Genomic DNA, 22,828 nt, shown 5'->3' with positions numbered 1-22,828 from the left:
CTGAGCATTGTGATCGGAGACCATAAATTGAACACAGCTACACTCAGAACCCTTCTAAGCTGGCCCTAGTCCTTTCTTCCTTTGGCTATTTTTTTAACCAGAAAGAGCATTTCCTTGTTCGTTTGTGAGTAAACAAAATATAGAGTAGGACCGCGTCCGTATCTCACCAGCTTTATGATCACTGGGCGACTACTCCGACGTTGGCAGTGTGAATAGAAAGGGGGTTGCTAAAGTAGTGTAGAATACCGACGTACATTTTCAAATGTATTAGAACAGAAATGGTCCATTAAGACCCCCTGAGTCACCCTTTCATGGCTTACTTACTGTATATTTCTTTAATACTCTTACCACGAATACCGGAAAACATTGAATATCGCCAACGCCGATCTGTTAGATTGAAGCCGTGGCTAGGTGAGGAAGGCCGAGTCCTGTGGTTTTTACTGCGAAATTATTAATTAAGTATTTAAGATTTCAATACTTAACTTTATTTAACTTTAACTTAGAATTAATAACTAAAGATTTTTTTGTCCGCAGATTCGGAGTGCCCCCCGTGCGGTACCCTGCCGCAACCGCCGAAGCCCCGCGCATAACATATCAGTTGCTACTTGAAAAATTTGCGTAAAAATATTCTATGAAAGACTTTTCTCTTCATTTTGCGCTCCTTTTGTTATTGGAGGTTAAAAAAACAAGGATTGTATTTTATTCACGGCTATTTTCACCTTTATTCAAATTGAAAGGTATTTCCCATTATTTGTTTGAGGACATGTAGATAGGTATGCGCTGATTTTCCTGTAAATATTTTATTTAACCAGGTACATTGTTGGAACGCCACAGAATTTACTTTTCCGAAAACAATTTATTTTTAGCAGCTATCCTATCGAATAATAAAAGCACCCGTATAAAAAGTCGGCCAAGGTGAAAAATATGGTAGGTACCTACAAATATATACTCATTAATCTTTGCCAAATAAAAAAGATTAAAGGTATTCTTTTAATAAAGCTTTTCTTCTCCGACGCCTATTCTTAGATAGATATCGACAAAGTTAACTTAGTAACAGAAACAAGTGCCAAAATCAACAAAAATATTACAGAAGCAACATTATACTTTGTATTGATAACATGTCTCATTTTATCTTTATAAAATGTATCTTAAAAAAATCTTTAAAGTTTTAATGCTTTGAATACCAACGTAATTCAATTAGTCAAAATTTTAAAAAGTTACTCGCAGGTATTAGGTAGATCAAGAGCAACTGTTAAAAGGTCATCATATACCAAAATTAACGCCTCTTAAAAGTAAATTTACTCACTTTTAACACAAAAATCAAGTACTTACCCAAGTACTTAGGCATTTTTGCTCCACGAGGTAGTTAAACCTTTTGAATAATGAATAATTGGCATAATAAGTGAAAACAAAGTGCGGATCCCGATCACGTGTCAATAACACTTAAACAGAGATTAACCAACTTGATTAATGAGTCCCGCACGCGGCCGCCTCTACGAGGTGCTATAAGAGTGGTAATCTGATCGAGAAATAAGGGTCAAAGCTCGTAGTTTTGCAAAAACCCCGACATGGTTTAAAAAATAATAATAGCGTGTTTCCCTTTGCCTGGCCTTTTGCTTTATTTATTCTATTTATTGGTAAAGGAATACAAATAGTACACAATACAAATCAATCTTAAAATATGGTTACATAGGTCTTATTCTAGTACTTGTACCAGTTATATTATGCATTCGCAACATTTGCCAAAACTTTCTAATCTGCTACTTCAGCTTGCAGGTTTTAAAAGCTATGTCGGATACTTGAGTTTTCTCACGTAGGTCACCTATCTTATTTCTGATGAGATCCATAATTACACGCTTAACCCATCACACAACTTTTTACGAAAAGTAGTTAAAACGCTTAAAAACATAATAAAAAGTGAACGCGCACAACGTAAGTAGTTCGCAATGAAAATCAATTGAAGACCCTGAAACAATGCCTTCTGTTAAATACTCAGCAGCATTGTTTTTAAGCACCCTTTTATAGCTACAGCCTTTAGCCGGGCCGTATTCTACTAAACTGTAAAGAAATCAAAATTATACTTTGAACGTAGTCTGTAGGTACGTACATAAAAGATAGGTAAGTATTTATATTGTGTCATACAGTTTTTTTGGGTTTCTTAAGAATAGTTGGTAAACTTCGATTCGTAAGATTCGCGTGAATTACACGCAGTAACAGAAGCAAATTTTATCTAGCGTTAAAAGTATTTCCACACATAAGGGCCAACCATACCGTAGTTTGAACAAAAAAAAATGAATAACGTAAGAAAGACACCATGGAATAAACTCAAGTGAGTACGAAATAAATTTACAGAAGGCGTCCGCAAAATGAGCAAAATTACCCATAAACATGGAGAGATACCCAGAACTGTAGAATATCGCTGAAGCACACACATAAAAGGGTTTGTCCCGAGTCAGCCCCGGGGTTGGCCTCAAACTTAGGTCCCGTTATAAAAAGTAATGACCCCTCGAGTGTGGGCCACATCCTGCCGATACGCCCTTGATGTACGTACCGGGCCACTCTTCAAAACTCCACATAAAAAAATGTTTAGGGCACGATTTTTTTCAATGAGCCTACTGTATTGAATGTTTCCGATTTTTCATGTGGAAAAGGTCTGTATAGCGCTGGGTTGTGATATATTTTCGCTCATAAGATATTCAAAAAGGGAATTTCTTGTCGTGGAAAAAGATAGTTGGTCTATATTCCTTGTTTGTGTTTTATCATGATGAGAAGATATTTATTAAAAACTTAAACTTGCTGTTGGTAGATTAGCAGGCTGACTGTTTTCAACGTAATGGATCCATCAGGCTGGATATATACAAAAAAAACACGAACTCATAAATTACTCTACTTTTCGCCCCCGTGGAATATATCATGAATTACATAGTGCAGTCTAACTTTATGTGACGAAAGCTCAATCAAATATTAATTTTACTTTAGTTAGGGTTAAACGAACATCTAGTTCTGGGATTAAATGATGTGTAGGCAAAACGTTGTATTGTACAGAGTGTCACAAAAGTCAACCTTGAAGGGCTGATATATGACCACAAGCATATACCAGTAACCTCTCCACATAAAAGCTGAAATTATTTTTTACTACGGCCGAATGGCGTAGTGGTTAGTGACCCTGACTACTGAGCCGATGGTCCCGGGTTCGATTCCCGGCTGGGGCAGATATTTGTTTAAACACAGATATTTGTTCTCGGGTCTTGGATGTGCCCGTAAAATGGCAATAGGCCCGCCCCCTATTACATTGGGACTAACATAACACTCTGGCGAAAAGTGGGTGCAGCAATGCACCTCTGCCTACCCCGCAAGGGAGTACATTAGTACAAGGCGTGAGTGCGTGTTTTTTTTTTTTATTTTTTACTCAAAAAACCACGTCTCTTTACTAAACTCCTTATACACATACTGAAATACGACTTCTGTATGTATGAAAGCATACATTCTACCATATACACGGGCACATTTTAGCGGCGTGCGCTATTTATCCACAATTTATTAAAGTTGCTTGAATAAAACTAAATAAAACCCGCGCTTTACGCAAAACTACTGCGCTTTTGTTAGCTTTCTTTATTGTTTCCCGTGTGTGTACACAATGTCTTATCTTTTTGTTCACGTTATGTGTTACTTAAGTTATATGTACCTACTTATTATTAGAATATTTTAAGAGTTATGTCGGTTAACTGAGTTTTCTTATGAAGTACCTTATGTGTGATAGGATCAGTCAAACGAGCACAGCTATTGATAACGTAGCAAAAACACCCTTAAAATTGATTAGGGGCAATAGTAATTACCTAGTATTAAATTTGGCAATAACGCAACCCATAACATCCTTACTTTATACATAACAAATTCTGCGAGAGATAAGATAAAGAAATAATGTCGTTCCGACGTTATCTGCGCACGGGGACTCGGAGTCGCTGTAACGCCCATAAAATTTGTTTTCAGCCGTTTATTACCGGTTGTATAAAATTTCACTAATAAATTATAAGAGTCGTACGTACCTATAAAGTTACGGAAAAAAAACTTTCAAATTGCTTCGACATAAATCCGACCTTTTAGGGCCATGGGAACTATTGAAGAAATGGTGCGATGCGTGCAGAGATTTATGTAGAATATTTAATCTACGGATGGTAGAATGTTTTAGCGACCATAGAAGTAGAAGAACTTACTCCAAATGCAAAGCAACAAGCAATTTTATAGAGCAACAGAAGCAAATAACTGTAACAATATTTTAAAATCAATACAAATTAAATTTGAAAATAGATTTCAGCAGTGAAAATAGATTAGATAGAAGCGGCCGGATTTAGCCAAAAGTTCCAACTAGTTAGGCGCAACTTTCGGACCTACTTTTGCCTAAAATGTTATTAGGAATACTCGTACGTCCGTCCACAAAGACACATGGCCACCCGCGATTGCCTCCTTATCCTTAGGGACTGAAAAAAGGTAAAAGTTTTTTCGCAACTACGACGAAACTCACCAACTTTGTCTTTAGTATGAAAATCGTATAAAACTGAGCACATTTACGAATCTGTTTTTCAATGATTTATTCAGGTTCCGAAACTAGTGTTACTGTACTACATGATGGGAAAGTGTTCTATAAAATAAGTTATATGTTGCCTATGCAAAGTTTCATATAAACGAAATTGCTGTTTATTGGTTCCCTAATTATGAGATCCCTTCAAAAACAAGCTCAGACAGCACTACTTAAATTTATCTTATCCTGATTAGAATGCACCAGGAATTATTTATTTATTTATTTTTAATAATATTTATGTATTATTATAGGACATATAGGTATATATTTATTATTAACTATGTAGGTTTTATGTATTATTATAATTATGTAGGTATTTACATATCGTTTATACTTTATATTAATGTAGTTTATAAATATCTCTTTGTTTTCACACGATACCCATTTTCTTTCTTTCTATTTCCTATCAATTTGGTTGTCTGGAAGAGATTACTTTTAGTAATAAGGCCGCCGATTGTGCTATTTATTTTCTTTTCTTTTTTGTAACTCTGTTTCTGTTTGTGTGCAATAAAGAGTATTTTATCTTTTATCTTTATGATTTAATTATGACTTTTTTTACGTGAATAACTAGTTATGTATCTCATTCTATGGATCCAGCAAGCCACTCATGTGCCCAACTTGTTTACATCACCAAAAATAGTAAGTACATTCGAATTAAATAAAACAAAACAAAAAAAACAAATCCCTTGCAAATGACAGCATCAGCAAGTTAAAAACCCATTTCGCTTTGAAAACAGAAATGGCTATTTTTTCATTAAGAGACTAAAGTTTTTGTTTCCGTTTGTTTTTGGATGAAAATCACTCGTGTTATTTGTATTCTGTTCGGTTCTTTTTTTAGATATATTGTAAATCCTCTGGCGCACTTGGTTCAGTTGATTGGAACCACTGTGCGTGCGAGTACCTACATGTACCTACAGTGCCGGCATCAACCCACACTATTTAAATAAAAACACATGCAGCGATTCCATCAGGGCCTGATATTGAGCCATTCAGCACAGTGTGTGGGTATGTTTGCCTACTAGTAGTCTAAACTCGAGAAATACAAATAATTAACATAACACATACACTTACAGATATTTCATGTAATTCTAAATCCAAAACTAGATTTAATGTAACGAACGCACCAACTGAAACTAAATTAATGTTAGCGGTGGAGAATGTGTCGTAGCAGAGAAACACACACACACACATACACACACACACACAAACACACACATGTACACACAAACAGCATAGTGAGGCGGGTGAGCGTATGTTGAGACATATAGTCCGTGGGAACACCTTTAAAAGTGGTGGAATGAGGAAGACGAGTTGTACCAATCGCTCCTGATAAAATGTCCTTTTCAGCAGTAGTTCATTATAAAAATGTCTGATGATAGAAAACTTATGTTATAATTTTTCCTTAGATATAAATAGCTACGCGAATATACTTACTAAAGCTAAACTAAATTATACGTCATTGTTTGAACTAATACCATTCAATACCTAACTAGAATATTCTCCTTTGGTATGGTCTATTTATAATATAAGCTGTATTGGATGTGATCTCAATAGTGCTGCACCAAAATTACCTCAATACAATAGTGAATATACGAATAGTACCTACAATTCAATAGTTAGAAATTCTGTGATAGACGCGTGATATAGCTTACACAATATTATACATCACATGTTTGCTATATAGCATTTCAGCGTATTTCCTAAAATATTATTACACTGTTTTCCCTACCCAAGGCCTGTAGGTAAGGCATTCGTATTTTCATAAACCAATACTTAATATTTCATTTTACGTATTTTGTAAAATATACCTTTATACTTTTGATCTGTGTTATTTACAGAAAAGGACAGTATTTGTGCAGAATGAACCCCTTATTTAGTCCCACTAGCTATTTTATTATTATCAACATGGTATTGCCTACTATATTTTTTACTATGTCCGTTCTAGTTGAGCCGATTTTGCACTCTAAAGCAATAAGATGAAGTACCTGAGTAACTATTTACTTTCCACCCAAGAATTACAGACACTTCAGGGTTTCAGTTCAGACCCTCGTTTATTTACGAACCCATTCATTATTTCAGATCTTCACGATATTTCCTCGTGCGATATTTCTGAAACTGTGTTTTTCAGGTGAAAAAGAAACTTCGGAAAAGGGTTCTGTTCAGATTCATAAACATGATAAGAGCTTCGATTGTTATGGTCGAAGAGACGGTTAGGAGATTTCACTATAAAACGAACTGACTAATATTTTTTTTTTTATGTGTGAAATTATAATAACCTAACCAACGTTAAAACACACTAGGTGCCAATTTCTCCATAGTCGGTTAGAGCATAACCAGGGAGTAGTGGTTAACTTTTGACACATTTGTCATGAATTTTATATGGAGATGACGAATAATTTATAAATCAATCCCTGTCAGTTAGATAACCGACAATGGAGAAATTGGCACTAAAGGTAAGCACAATGAAGTGGACTACCTCAGAGGCTAAGAAGAGGCCTGTGAAAGACATAAGTAACTTTTATGAATTTCAAATATTTGGTTTCCCCTTACGGTAAATACAAAAGAGGTAGAAAATACATTGTCTAGTCTAGTCTTATTGTTGTGCTCATTATGATAAATAAGTAGGTACAAACAGTAGTCTAAATAAAGCATGCCCAACATGATAAGTTTAATCTGATCTTATTATACAATATATTTCCCTTACAAATTAACTACATTAGGAGGAGCTTACATTATGTACAATGTATCTTAATTATCTATCTGGTAGTGACAGCGTGAAGTTCACATTTTAACGAAACGTTTTTGGAACTCTCATGGAAATGCAGTTTATTTTTAATTTTAGTCTTGATCTTGATGAGTTGCACCGTTTTTGACACGATAATTACAAATATTTAAGTAGGTATTGAGTTGGACTGTCACGGAAACCTTAAACCTTATTGAGTTAGTAATTTATGAAAAAGTTTGTTTAAATCGGAGCCATCGGATAAGCGCCTCCATTCTCGGATCGAGTTTTCAAGGCCGTCCCTGGAATATCAACTTTCATGAAGATAATAGATAAAGATAATAAATAAGCTAAGAGTAAAAGATTGATTATAGAACAGTTTCTACTAAACTATACCTACTATACTACTACTAGTAACAAGGGATGTAGCAGGTCATCATCATCATCACGACCCATGACGTCCCCACTACTGGGGCACGGGTCTCCTTCCAATGAAGGAAGAGTTTAACCACGCTGGCCTGTTGCAGGTTGGTGGACCCCAACACAAGCAAGCTTGTGCTGAGAGAGTTGTCGGGTAAGTGGGCAGCCCGAGTGTCAGATGTTTTCAAGCCGCCCGAAGGCCTAGGATGTAGTAGAGGGTAGGTATACAATTATACACGTTGTCGGTGCATGTATGGATCTAACGAAACAGGGTGACGCAGAGGCTCGATCTTCTGAGCAAAGTTTAGTTCTACTAGTTAGTTATAATACTATGGTTCTACGAGTTTAGAAAATTTATGATATCGTTTGCTATCTGTAGGATCAAAAGTTTTCAGAAAGAGCCCCGGCGTCACAGACTTTCGTTTGAACCATACTTTCAGCCTAACTTAACAAGTACCTACTTAACACCCCGCACAAGAAGCCTCCTTGAATTATATCAGCTAGATATACATAATATACATATTATAAATGCGTATCTACTTCCAAATGTAATACCTATAGGTACATAATCGGACTCGCTGATTAATCCTTTCACCACGGTGACCAAGCCTAAGCACAGATCGAATACTGTATCTCACTGATATGCTTATAATAAGAAAACTTAACAAGATATTTTTTTATCTATGTATAGAATAAGGATGTAATAGAGCTATTTCGTGTCATTTTAATTTAGGAAATAAATCGTGCTTAAAATTTACGAAATTATTCAATTGTAATAAGATCCTTAAACACAATACTATATTTGTTTACAAACAAAAAGCCCAGGTGAGATTCAAACTCAGGACCTCTACTTCATCTACGCAATAAAACCAAATCAACAGAAGTACCAGGCGTGCATAAACACAAGGAGACTCACTTGGCTTGTCCAAGTCGCTGATGAACTCATCCGTCTCCACGTAGCCGCTCACCGAGCTGATGAGCAGCAGCCACGGCAGCACCCCCCGCGCCCCCCGCGGCCCCCGCGCAGCCCCCGCCATCCTGCACCCGCTTCAGGAGACACCACACCACCCATGTACATAGGGAACACTTTAAAAAGAAAATTCGATATGTTCGTCCAGCATTTGCACGACTATTTTCCGAATGTCAATATCCGCTGAAAAAGTTTCAGCCAATAATCGCAAATTAAACTCACGAAAACCAAAGCTACAATGTTTATTACAGTCAACGTTTCCCGCACCGGAATCTGAGCCTTTAAAAGCTGTAAATAAAGCTCCGATGTAAAGACACAACCGTTAAATCCACAACCACATTGCCATTGTAATCACTTCAGCTTCAGTGTAAACAGTCCGACGTTTACAAATACACAGACGGAGCTGCGAGCGGCGTGCGCTCTGCCCGGCGTCGCGGCGCGTACTGAACTGAATGATAGAAAACCGATAGCTGGCCGGCCAGAGCCAGCTCATGAAAAACACGTGGAAATTCCAATTTCGAATTTTAAATTCGGAATGACTGTCCAAAATCCTCAGCTATGATGGGTACGGGCAGCCTCCGCCCAGAGACCGGCCGCGCTGCATAGGGGCTGCGCTCTAAAACGCCTTAGAGAAAATGCGCGGAAATTCTTCAACGGAAAAAATGTTAAAGCCACGTTTTTCCATTAAATTACCCTTCGTTATCCATCGAGATATCTTGTTGATCGCATTATCAAGTCAGTACTTTTTAGGTTCATAAAGAAAAACTGGTTTGCGGATAAAATGTTGTTTGAGTAATTAAGCGTGTAGTTTAAATTTACGCTGTCGGGAGTAATATTAAGCTTTCAATTAGCTGTGTCTCTAATATGCCCCTCGTTATCTCGTATAACGCATAACCTGCCATTACGATATCGTCCATGGTGCAATTGCCAAGCGAGGCGTCCACTGCTGCCTGCGTACAGTTCAGCTGCTTCGCTGGACGAAGTAAAGCGGAAATGTGTGCTTGCTTGTTAGTTTGTGTCGTGCTGAAATAATTTCATTAACTTTTGAAGCACTTTATGGAGTATCGCAGTTAGCGGGTAACTTTCCAAGTGTGGACCCGACACAATAGTGTTTCCAAATATTTGCTTGTATTTGATTAATTTCACTGGCGGAGGCGGCATTTAATATAATAGCGTGCTTTGTGTTTTGTAGAATGGCTATTTCTAGTTAATATTACGTTTTGAAACTCTAATTAAGTGAGTACCTATGTAGTTATGTACAGAATTATGTAAAGTTCCAATGCTTATTAAAATACTAGACTACAAAGGTCTTAGGTACTTTGACTTCATCCATAGAAGCAAGATTAAGAAAAAGTAACTTTTTACCATTTACGTAATTATTAATTAATACATAAATCATAATTATGTAAATACTAAAAAACTACTACTGTTGGTAAATTAATACGACAATATTCATTTGAAAGAACTCTTTTCCACCGTCTCTGAATACACACATCAAAAGTATCTACGTCCCAAGCACTAAATATAATCTGTCTGTAAACCAATAGTGTCCCTGGACCACCCCACCCCGGGACCTGCGACACAGGAGTCAGCGTAGGGTGCTAGTATTTTTTTGTAACTCATGCTCTGAAAGTAGGCTAGTATCGCCTGAAAAGATTTTTCATCCCGGCGCAGAGGCAGACCAAGAAGGAGATGGCGGGACGACCTGGACTATTTTAGCACGGAATGGTGTGAGCAGGCCCAAGAAAGGGATAAGTGGAAAGTTCAAGGAGAGACCTTTGCCCAGCAGTGGGACACTAGAGGTAGAGGAAAAAAAAATGGAAAATAGCTTTCTTACATTTCAAATGCAAACCCGAACAGCAGGTTTCATACCTTGGGTAACAATGTACTATATATTTGCCTGAATAGAGCAGCAACATTTGGGCCATTATTTTATTTTAGGGACCATTATCGGTCCCCTACAAAGAAACATTTTTTAAAAATTAAATAATGAAATTCAGGAATATAGCTACCGTCTGTAGCAATTAAATAAGACACCGGTCACAGAAAATATAATGAATTTATGTAAAATACTTTATTTATTTACAAATTACGGTAACTCTGTTGTTGTTTTTGGTAACGCAATTGTTTTTCATACAAAAATTGTCTGTCCCTCGGAGCGAGTCATATGAAACAAGCACAACGTGTGTAAAAAATTATAATGGAAACAATTTTTTTGAATATTATAACGAATATGTCATTATTTAAACTTTACTTCACGGTAATAATCATGATTTTATATGAACATATTATGGGACAATTAATATTCCTGGCCGAGTCCCCAAGCCTAAGCAAAAATACACCTACACTAGGTTACCCTAGGAAATTCAATCATAAATAAACTTTTTTTCACTTTCTTACACCTAAGATCATTTGAATGGCTGTATATTTGTATCGGAGTGCAGGAAGGAGAGCGGGACGGATAAAATGACCAAGTCTTTCGGATGTGAGTCCTGGAGAGAAGCGCGTGTATTTATTGTGACGCCACTGAGTTACCGGCGACATACGGTGAGTTTTATAGATATTTATTATTTTATTTCATGCAATATATGTAATAATTAGTAACAATTATTAGGGCATTTTGATATCCCATGTATGTGTATTCATTTAAGTACTAACTTCAAATAGGTTATTGTTTTACAACTGCGTTACCGCTACACTTCGTTACTTTTTCAGTAACGCAGTTGTAGCTATAGTAACTCAGGGGTTTTTCTTATAGTTTTCAGGTATCTGTTACTCAATTTATGGTACAAATATAACATTTGAGCATATTATATTGTTACAGTATAACATTTCAGACTCAATGGCGTAAACAGCGGCTGAAAAACAACGGCTTTATAGGCAAAAAAAATGAGAAATATTTCTTAGTATTAAGTTGTTATATTTTCAGCGATTTTAATGTTTGATATTAAACAAAGAGTTCTGTTAATTTTAGTTTGATAGTTTTTTTCACATTATGATTAGTTTTAATTGAAGAAAGTATAAAGATTGTGATTGAGATACCACTGTGTTACCAATTAACCACAGCGTTATCTATTTGTCCCTCGTTTCCTGAGAGTATTCACAAACATTTTAGGTACTCTATATTAGAAAGAATGTTAAACTAAATATAATAATTAAAAATTCACCTTATTTAGAGCTATTTCTAAAACTTTGAGCAAAAAATTATGATTATTTTGTCCTTTTTTCGAAAAGTATTGCATTAAAACTTATTGATTGGTAACGCAGTGGGAAACTTTATTATAGAATGAATAACAAAACTGAGAATATTTTGTAATTTAAACTGTTAGATTAATGTTTTTTTTCTTACCTTTTATTTGGTATATGTTTACGAACCAAAATATATGTTCCTAACAATAAAACATAATTTTGTATGAAAGTAACGCAGTAGTATTTTTTTCTCATCGTTCCTCGATTAAACGTCAATAACTTTAAGAAATAGCAAGAAAACATCGCTGCAAATGTATTTAATGAATAATATAAATGTTAATTAACATAAATAAATATTGAAAGGTTAATTAATAAGAAGTTTATTTTTGAAAAAAATATCTGTAAAAGTATGTCAAATTGTACCCAAAATAAAATAATGGCCCATTTAGCAACTCTAGATACCCAGAGAGCGTCGCCCACGCTTTTAAAACTACAATCAAGCCTCCACCCGCGATAAATAAAATATATTATATTTTAACATGTTAAACAAAAACATAAATAATATATAATAAAATAAACACCAAACCATTAATATTAACAGCGCTGTACAGTTACGAACACATCACTTTCTACCATCGTCATCCTTATCACTATCTTCATAAGAGCGTTCGGCCCCGGTGGGATCTGTCCGCGAGTGTGCCTGTGCTGTGAGTGTACGCATATTGTACAGTCCGGGAGCGGGATGGCGGGATTGGTCGGTCGCCGGTAGTTCGTTATAGCGAACAAATCCGCAGCAATTAAATACGTGTCATGTTCGGAGCTGCGGCACAGCTAAGACAGGGTGCAGTACGGAAAGTTTTATGAGCAGCTATACATTTTCCTCCTGCCCGCTGGACCGACGACCCAGGTGGGCTGGGTAGCCGGTAGTGGCTGAATGAGGAAGGCCGAGGACCGAGTGTTGTGGCGCTCCTTGGGAGAGGCCTATGTCCAGTAGTGGATGATTATTGGCTGATGATGATGATGATATTTTTATTTCAGCCTGGCCAAAGAAACTGATCACATTTAGCTCATTATGTGTTTTAGTCACCAATATTCATGACTGCTGACCTTTGTCATTAGTCGATATTAGGTTATTTTGCGTTTCAAAATTTTGCTTTGTTTGTTGCAGTATCCAACCAATAGCGTTGAACGAAAGGGCAGGAAGAGGTAAGTACAATTCCACTACTGCAACACTACCTCGGCTGTGCCGGACATGGCTCGGTCCATTTTGAACCGACCAATTTGCGTATAGTAAGTATTGGATGTTTCCATGTTTTGTGAGAGCTCCTCTCGATTCGATTAACGATCTGTATGATATTGTATATTTGTTTTGTTTCGACAACTGGGTATTAAATTTTATTAGTACCAAACAAAACGGACCTATATGGTAGATAGGCTAAGAGTAGAATAAAATAGTACCTAACTTTCGCATAATAATATTATATAAGATGAAAATGTTATACTTAATAAGTACAGAGCAACTTATAAGATCTGTATGAAAATAATTTCCGATATAGGAAAAAAAACCTTTCTTAACATCCCCTATAAAACGATAGCTTTCCTCATTTCCATTTAAAGTGAGGAATTACCCCTTTCACCCTCGGCAGTGACGACTCATCACCGGGAATAATCTCTGAGAGCATACATTATTGTAATCGATGGGACACTTACAATGTTTGAATAATTTATGTCGCTTTAGGCCTTAGTGTGCATGCACCCTTATTTTGTAGATAAGTTTGTGTGCTTCACTAATGCGGGGAGGTAAAAAAGGAAAAATATCTTTTTTTTTAAATTTTAATCCGAAAGTACTTAATTCTTTTACAAATTCTGCAGAAAGGCTGTCTGGAAAAGATCTCTATAAGACCGGCTTTTGTTATATATGTCAAGGTGGCACCGCCTTTCGGCTTCGTAACCACTTTTCCAACACGCTGTTTATAAAGACATCTTTATCTTTCTGCAGAATTCAAAATTCAAGTTTCGTTAGAAATAGCAAAACCAAAATACAACAAATTTATACTACCCAATAAGTATAGTGCGATATTCAAAACTCGCTAGTTTTAAGCCGCGGCACGTTCTAGGTCTGAGCTCGCGCAATCCCGTTGTTCTAAAAGTTTCTCAGGGAATTCCCCATTCTATTTTATCTTTCACACGGAGCGGTCAAGAATACTCGTTGGCGAATTCAAATGTTTCTTTTGATCAGCGCCATCTGCTGGGATAGTTTGGAACGATTTTATTTAACCCTTAGTCGGCTATTGTTACTCAAATTATTTCGTTGGTTTTCAATTAACTATTTTTAACGTAGGGTTGAACTGCAAAATATTTACGTTTTATGACCGATTGCGGTTTAAAGATGAGTATTGGTTACGTACCTAGTAAGTACCTAAATGTTTGTGTTACTATATAAAATAAGGAGAAATAAAAAAGTTTGTAAGTAGACCTACCTACTTTATAATCAGATTCTGTAATAGTAGAACCTTTTTTATCATCTGAGAATAGAACATCATTTAACTGTAAGCAATGTCCATAATCAAATCAGAAAAGCAATAAAAAATTAAAGTTTAAAAACTTTTTTTGTAAAAATATAAAAGGTACTTAAAGGTAGGTTCATAAAGTTACAATCATAAAAGTTCATTCGCGTTGTCAGTTTAATGCAAGTTATTCGTAATCGATATTCAAAGGAAGTTTATTACTGTGAGAGGTTTTGAGTTTGCAAGAGCGGGCAATTTCATCCTTCACCGAATTTCTAGGTAGCAGCCGAACTAAACGAAAACTATACCTAGGAACTTTTAAGACCTAAATTTTCCCTTTATTATTTTGAAAGATAAGCTTTGTTATACCTGGTTATACTGCACTGTACACTATGTAACACTGTATTGTAACACTACGTTTATCTATAATGTGGCGCAACGTTAGCAAACGGTGTCTGTTGAGTTGGAGGTCCGCGGCCTGGAAGATGGCAATAAGCTCGCCCCCACCTAAATAACATTATAATATCAACTGTACTTTGTAGGTTCCTATCCGGCGCATCCTGTGCAGTAAGTGACTGACCCTATTCTGACTGTCAACACTTTCACCACGATGATAAACCCTAAACCAGCTCCCAGTATTTGTCAACGAGACGCTTAGAAGAAAAAGCCACTTAAAGATTGTAAGAAAGTTGAACCATTTTTTAGTACATTTTACTGAAATATTAAAGAGAAACAACCCAATTTCAGTTTTTTTGTGCTTATGAAATAAGTGCATATTTTATTCTTCACATTCCTGACATGAACTAGAGTCGCGGAAACGCATCACTCAACGGTTAAATTCTTATTTAATACCTTATATTTCTATTGTATGTCCGTATACTTAAAATACCACTGCTAGAGTTTCTTTAACGATCTCACACCTACATTTCTATATACGGAATATTATAATTTTTAAAGGACCTGCTTCAGGTGAAGAAAATTGAGTAACAAAACAAGGCTTGAGCCTCCCTAATTATGCCAGCGAGCCTCACTCCGCTCGCTTGTTGCACTCAGCGCCATCTCGCGGCGCAACACGACAACAGGAACATCGCATCGGCATCGGCAGCCGCGATAATGGCGGTCGGCAAACAAGGACTTAGTGCGAAGATAAATTAATTCCAAGCACGTAGCTGGCCGCGCGCGGTTTTTAATAAAGTGGAAAAAATGCGTTGTTCAAAGCTTTCCGCGCCCAAGTGGCCCGGGATTAATATTTTCAATATTTAAACATCGAGCACAATACACGCTTTGAATTGTAATGTTTGATTACTGATTTTTGTGTCGGGATTTTACACACGTTGTACTCTCGTGAGGGGTCTGTATGACTATATGTTTGTGTGTGTGTGTGTTTATTACTGAATCGTGAAGATGAGCAAAACACGCATTGTAAATGATGAAAAACCAATATATGAAGATTACTAAGACGAAAGCTGAGGCTCAATTAATAATCCCAAGAGGGTCTCTATGACTAAAATAGCAGTGTATATCTATCTATGACTTAAGTGCATTTATACGATCTAACAGAGCAGATTGTTTAGGCAAATCCTATGTCTATTATGATGTCCCTAAGTGTTAAAGACGACTACAAGGAACAATTTCTTATTCATTATTACATTACTTACAATACTACCTATGGCCATAAACACATGCAGAAAATAACTACATAATTACATACGTATAAGAAATAAGACATAAATAATCCTCTTTCGTCCGGACACCGATAGAAGCGGTCGCGTTACAAGTGCGCTCTGCTTATGATCGAAAGTAATTTTTAACTCAAAAATATTTATCTGCCTAAATAAGTGATTATCGCTACTGTCACGAGCGAGTAAGGTCTAAATCAGCCCCACGAGTAAGGTTAAGAAACAGAAGTTCCGACGTCACATTACCACAGTATACGCAAGAAATCGAGATAAATCCTATTGTCGATGTCAACCAACATGTTGGACAACACTTTCGTGAAAGCTGATGAAGAACTGACCAACACCTCAGACGCTAACATACTAGAAGAATCACCACCTCCACAATTTGTGACTATGCGAGGAAAAGCAAACCAAAACTCCGAAGATGCGATTCTTTCGTTCCTGACCGAAATGAAACGAGAGCAGTCGCAACAATTTGCAATGCTTAGTGCCCAGATGAGCAAGATGAACGAGCAGCACGCGAAGATACTTGAAAAACAGGCACAACTGGAGGCATCCGTCAACTTTATTTCTACGCAACATGATGAGCTTAAACTTCAAATTGAAGGACAGGAAACTAAAGTAGATGCCAAAATCAAACTACAAAAGGAAGAGAATCAACTCCACATTGATGCACTGGAAGAAAACATAGAGGATCTGCAACGGAAAATTCGCTCAAAATGGATAGAGGTGAGGAACATACCATTCCAAAAAGGTGAAGATCTTACTAACATGATAAGAACCCTGTACCAAGTCATAAACCTACCCTTTAACGAGCACAATATAACAGATACATATCGTTTACCCAGCAAAGAGACTTTTACTAAGCCACTGATTATAGAGATGGACAGCACAAAGTCGAAAGCAGCTCTCCTGGGTGCTATAAAATCCTACAATCTTAAAAACAAACAAGAGCCACTGAACACCGAGACTATGGGACTTCCAGGCACGAAAAAAACAATATATGCGGCTGATCACCTCACAAAGAAAGCAGCAAAACTACACTACATGGGCCGAATGCTGAAACGCAACCATAACTTTCAGTTCTGCTGGATAAGCTCTGGAAAGATCTTTATAAAGAAAAATGAGGAGTCACCGGCAATCGAATTAAAACAGGAAAAGCAGGTCATAATGATTGAGAAAGCATTACGCGTCATCTGACTAGCTCTCACCTTAAGCTACATTTTATGGCACCCTTTTAGTACATACCATGTAAGTTACTTTAATACTACACCTACTGCTCACATTTACTTACTAATTCTTTCGTATAACAAGCTTAACTCATTCAAACACAAAACAACTACATCAAAAACACAGCAAACAACATGCAAACTCAATACAAAACCACTAAATCTATTTACAAACACCAAACACGCTACACGAACAATCCACCACAAAATTCTTGACAAAGTTAACATATTACATGACTCACTAACTCACACACACCAAAGTACTAAATCATAACTCTACCCTGATAATTTTCGATTCTACAGTTAAAAATTTAATAGACGATATTAATAGTACCTCAATAAACAGTAGTTTTTTGGTAACCGACCCAGAACTATGCAAAACAAAACTTAACTTAAGACGTAACAATCTCACCATAATAACCCAAAACATAAGGAGTATTAACAAAAACTTCGACAATTTCTTAGTACTAGGTAGGGTAACGTAACGTACCTAGGGACATTTTCGACTACCCCAACTTTGAATGAAGCTATCGCAGCGTACAACTAAGATATTAATGTGAAAGTTTCTTTATTCGGTAGGATATATAATCTATTATCACTAGTATTTGTGCTAAAGCTTTAGTGTGGCCAGATTTTATTAAATTAAGATTAAAGTAAAAATGCTTGTTTTGACCCAAGGTACGTTACACGTTTGTACCTTAGGACACTGTTTCCTATAGCTTTGTACTATGGAAAATGCAAACTTCTAAATAACGCCTTATATCTCTGTTCTTATTGATTTACTGCATCTCTCTTCTGTCTAGTTTCACTCTGGCACTAATAAGAACAGAGATATAAGGCGTTATTTAGATGTTTGCATTTTCCATAGTACAAAGCCATAGGAAACAGTGTCCCAAGGTACAAATTTAATCGTGTCCCAAGGTACAAAAAAGCAATATTTAACCAAAATTTAAATATCTTTATTTTTAATTAATAGGAATCTTTCAGATAATTGCCATGTCATAAAATTAAATAACTGAAAAGTTATACGTGACATCCATGTCTTTATTTTGAGCATGCCTCAATGAGATAAAGCAACACAAAAAACTATACAAAAGCTACTTTTGACTCCAAAAAACTTCATATTGTCTTCACCACACACTCGATGCTGATATGATCACGAGACTCACTAGTTTTGCCAAGCGAGTAAAATACTATGCCTAGGGTAGAATTTTAATGTGTTTATTTAGCCGGTTTTTAAAATACAATCAATGTCCCGAGGTACAAGCGTCCCAAGGTACGTTACGTTACCCTACTTACTAGGTTACAATTTACACCAGACGTAATAATTCTCACGGAGTGCAGACTCACTAAAGATATACCACCACAGTTCCCTTTGAATGGGTACAATCTATACTACTCTAAAAACTACTTAAACCAGAATGATGGAATAGTTGCCTACTGTAGAAATAACATAAAAGTCACAGTTGAAGAACCGCAATTTGAAGAATCTAACTGCCTTATTCTAAAAATTGGTAATGATATAATTATAACTTCTATTTACAGATCTCCCAGTTTCGGCAATACAGATAAATTTATTAACTCTCTTGACCTCACTCTGACAAAATATTCCACCGCTAAAACTAACATAATCATTGGGGATATTAACATAGATATCAAACCAAATAATATCTGCAGACACAGTGACAGGTACCTAGACCTGACAGCTCTACATGGCTACTATCCTGCCCATTTATTTCCTACCCGTGAAGCGAACTGTCTCGATCACATATTTATCAAAACTAACAAAACGAGCATAGCAGGAGTATGTCAGACTAGTGTAACTGACCACTCCACAGTAATGATTTCTATTGAAACGCAACTAATTCGGACCCCACCTTTACCGAGAACAATAACAAAAGTAAACTACGAAGATATTGAAAAAGAACTACTAGAAATCAAATGGGACCATTTCTACCAACTCGAGGATCCTAACATTGCCTGCGACTACTTTATTGAAGTCCTCTCAAAGTTGTATAACAAACACAAATCTACTCACAAAATACCTCACAGAGTGTATAGCATGAAGCCCTGGATAACCCCTAGTCTGATCAAATGCATGAAAAAAAGAGACAACTTACATAACAAAGTCAATAAAAACCCAAATAATGAAAACCTTAAAACATCTTACTTCAAATATCGTAATACTTGTAACTTCATCCTTCAAAACCTAAAAACTAAACACGAAGAAGAAATTATTCAAAAAAACATAGGCAATCCCAAAAAATCTTGGGAGGCAATTAAGTCTATCTGCCACTTGGATACTGGAAAAAAAACATGTGTTGATCTCCTTGGACAATCTTACACTCCATCCTCTGCCCTAAATTTAGTTAACAACTATTTTACCTCAGTCGGTAGTAAGCTGGCTAAAGAAATACTCACGTTAACGAATACAACAGAGCAACTACTCGCATCAAATATGGAAGTAACCTCAAGACCACACTCTTTCTCTCTTTTTCTAACTCCGACTGACACAGTCGAAATCACTAAATTCATAATGAGTCTTAAATCAGACGGCTCACCTGGCTGGGATTTCTTGCCACCTAAATTCTTCAAAAACGTAAAACACTTAATTGCAGATCCACTCTCACATCTCATCAACCTTAGTTTATCATCGGGAACTGTTCCAGAATCACTTAAACTATCCGTAGTCTGTCCTATACACAAAGATGGTGACACGACTGATCCTAGTAATTACAGGCCAATCTCCTTATTGACTGTAACGGCTAAAATACTTGAGAAAGTAGTCAACCACCGACTGGTCAGGTACCTAGAGTCTAATAAACTGCTTGCTGACAACCAATTTGGGTTTCGAGCTAAGAGATCCACAGAGGATGCCATCACCCTACTCTCAGACACAATAGCTAGCTCACTCGATCAAGGCGACAGGTGCATTGGTGTCTTCTTGGATCTCAAAAAAGCATTTGACACCGTATCAATTCCTCTTCTTTTAAAAAAGCTCGAGGCTATTGGAGTGAATGGAACGGCACTCGCGTGGTTTACCAGTTACTTGACAACAAGGCGGCAATATGTTAAGCTAAATAGCTCAAAAAGCGACACAATGTACACACATTTCGGAGTCCCGCAGGGAAGTGTGCTTGGGCCGACTCTGTTTCTAGCTTACATAAATGACATATGTGAGATGGATGCAGAGTCGGCTCAAATACTAGCTTTTGCTGATGACACGGCACTACTGTTCAGGGCAGACACTTGGGAAAACGTCAAGGCTAAGACGGAGAAAGGATTGGCCAAAGTATCTCAATGGCTACAATCAAACCTCCTCACACTAAACACTTCCAAAACCAATTTTTTATGTTTCCACATAACTGAAGCATCAAAACCAGATGACTTCATGATCAAAATCCATTCGTGCAAAAATCCCCACACTGTCCAATCGTGCTCCTGCAGTCACATTGAACGGTCAAAAAACATAAGATACCTAGGTGTTATAATCGACGAAAAGTTAAACTGGTCTTCCCAAATCGCGGCTTTAGTGCCAAGAGTCAGGAAACTCCTTCATATATTTAAAAGACTCCGAAATTCTGCAAATAGGACGATTCTGAAATCGGTGTACCTTGCATTATGCGAGTCCATTATCAGCTACTGCATCGTGGTTTGGGGAGGAACCCACAAAACCACACTTATAAAACTCGAGCGTGCGCAAAGAGCTGCACTAAAAGTTCTTCTCTCCAAACCTTACCGCTTTCCAACAACTGAACTTTATCAAGAAAGCAAGGTCCTGACTGTCAGACAAATCTACATTCAAAGAACTGTCCTAAGATTTCATAAAACATCTTTAGTAACCCGCTTAATTACCAATCGGCCAAGCAGATTCGAACGCTGGCACGTTCCTCAATCAAGAACAATATTTGCGAGCCACTTTTACAAATTTAGGAGCCCTATTCTTTACACTAATATTAACAATACCCTACAAATAGTCAATTTAAGAACCCACAAATGTAAAACGACTTTGTACAAATGGCTACTGCAAAAAAACTATGTGGACACCGAACTCATTCTGTAACCAAATAAATTTTATTTAATTAGAAGATTCCCCCATAACATTACAATTTCCCAATAACACTACTTAATAACTAAACAAATAAAAACATTATAACAAAAAAATAATAATATATAGGTATAACAATATAAGTATATTACTTACTAACATCATTAAAATATTTACTTACATCTCACTACTACTCACCACAAATCAACACTAATCTTCAATACTCACATATACTATCCATCACGCACACTCACATAGCTTGGAAGCCATCACGTGGTACTAACAAATATACTTCACGACCCTAGCTGTAGACACACGCCGGATGATGTTTACTTCAATATTGTTCTTTAATGCAATGAGAATACAGTAGAAAATAATTATATTACTTTTTCAATAGACACAAATATTACTATTACGCTATTACGAACATTTTTCTGTATCATGTTGAAATGTTTCACTACCTACCCAACTTGTGGAATAAGTTGTATTGTAGACTTTATTTAAATTCAATTTGTAATACCTAAGAAGCTGTTTGCGATAAACATGTTATACTTACACCTATTTAAGTAGTTTAATGCACCTACCTAACCTAAACTGTACGTAACTTAATTAGTTAGATACTTACCAAAGTAACAGTAATTTTAATAGCAGTAGCAAGTAGGTACATAATGTAAAACTAACACCTACATAAGTAGAACCTATCTATAATAAATATTAAAACCTCTGTCTGCGACAAAAATGAAATACTTACCTACTATGTAATGTAATGTACCTACTTACTCAGCCTGCACGTACGTTATAATCATTTTATTAGTTTAAGTACTTACACGAAAGATGCCTGGCTACTAGGGCATGCAATACCGGAACAATTTTCAATACCGGTATTGAGTCCCGGTATTACAACTCAATACCGGGATCCCGGTATTAATACCGGTATTAGACTTCCTTGTAATAAATGGCATATACTGTGTTTAAAGGTCGTATACATCAAAATAAAACAAGAAAATGCAATCATATTCTGTATTTTGTTGTAGATTTTTACGAGAAATCAGTTTTAGAGTTTAAATTTTAGAATAAACTATTTTTTTACATCCGGTGCCGGTTTACGCATGGTCAACAGTAGATTTCTAGCAGCCGAAAACTGCATTAAACGGTTGGGAACAAGTGCGCTTTCACAGTATATACACACACAAGGCTAACTAAATCTTAATCGCTTTATTTATAGCCTAAAAAAGTCCGATTCCGGTATTACTTCAATACCGGTATTAACTTTCAATACCGGTATTGAAAAAAGCGGGAATTTTGTACGGGATCCCGGTATTACGAATACCGGTATTGCGGTATTGCATGCCCTACTGGCTACCCATAGCACAGGGTATCCTAGTTTGGGAGCCAGGAACCAAAATGTAAACCTACTTATGGCTAATAAACGTTTTTCATTTTCATTTTTCATTTTCAATAACGGCATATCACCTCGATAATAAT

General features: G+C 36.5%; 1 protein-coding gene across 1 annotated transcript in view; it reads right to left on the bottom strand.

Annotated features, from left to right (window-relative positions):
• The window catches only part of LOC105392833 (nephrin), a 66,796-nt gene extending 57,636 nt beyond the window's left edge, over positions 1 to 9,160 (bottom strand). The window contains exon 1 of the mRNA XM_048630185.1: positions 8,638 to 9,160. Coding sequence (XP_048486142.1) covers positions 8,638 to 8,758 — 121 coding nt within the window. The 5' untranslated portion in view covers positions 8,759 to 9,160. The remainder of the gene's footprint in view (positions 1 to 8,637) is intronic.
• Positions 9,161 to 22,828: the final 13,668 nt, after the last annotated feature.

Source organism: Plutella xylostella, chromosome 25 (genome assembly GCF_932276165.1).
Source record: "Plutella xylostella chromosome 25, ilPluXylo3.1, whole genome shotgun sequence".
NCBI classification, from domain to species: domain Eukaryota; kingdom Metazoa; phylum Arthropoda; class Insecta; order Lepidoptera; family Plutellidae; genus Plutella; species Plutella xylostella.
This window is presented reverse-complemented; position numbering and strand designations above follow the sequence as displayed.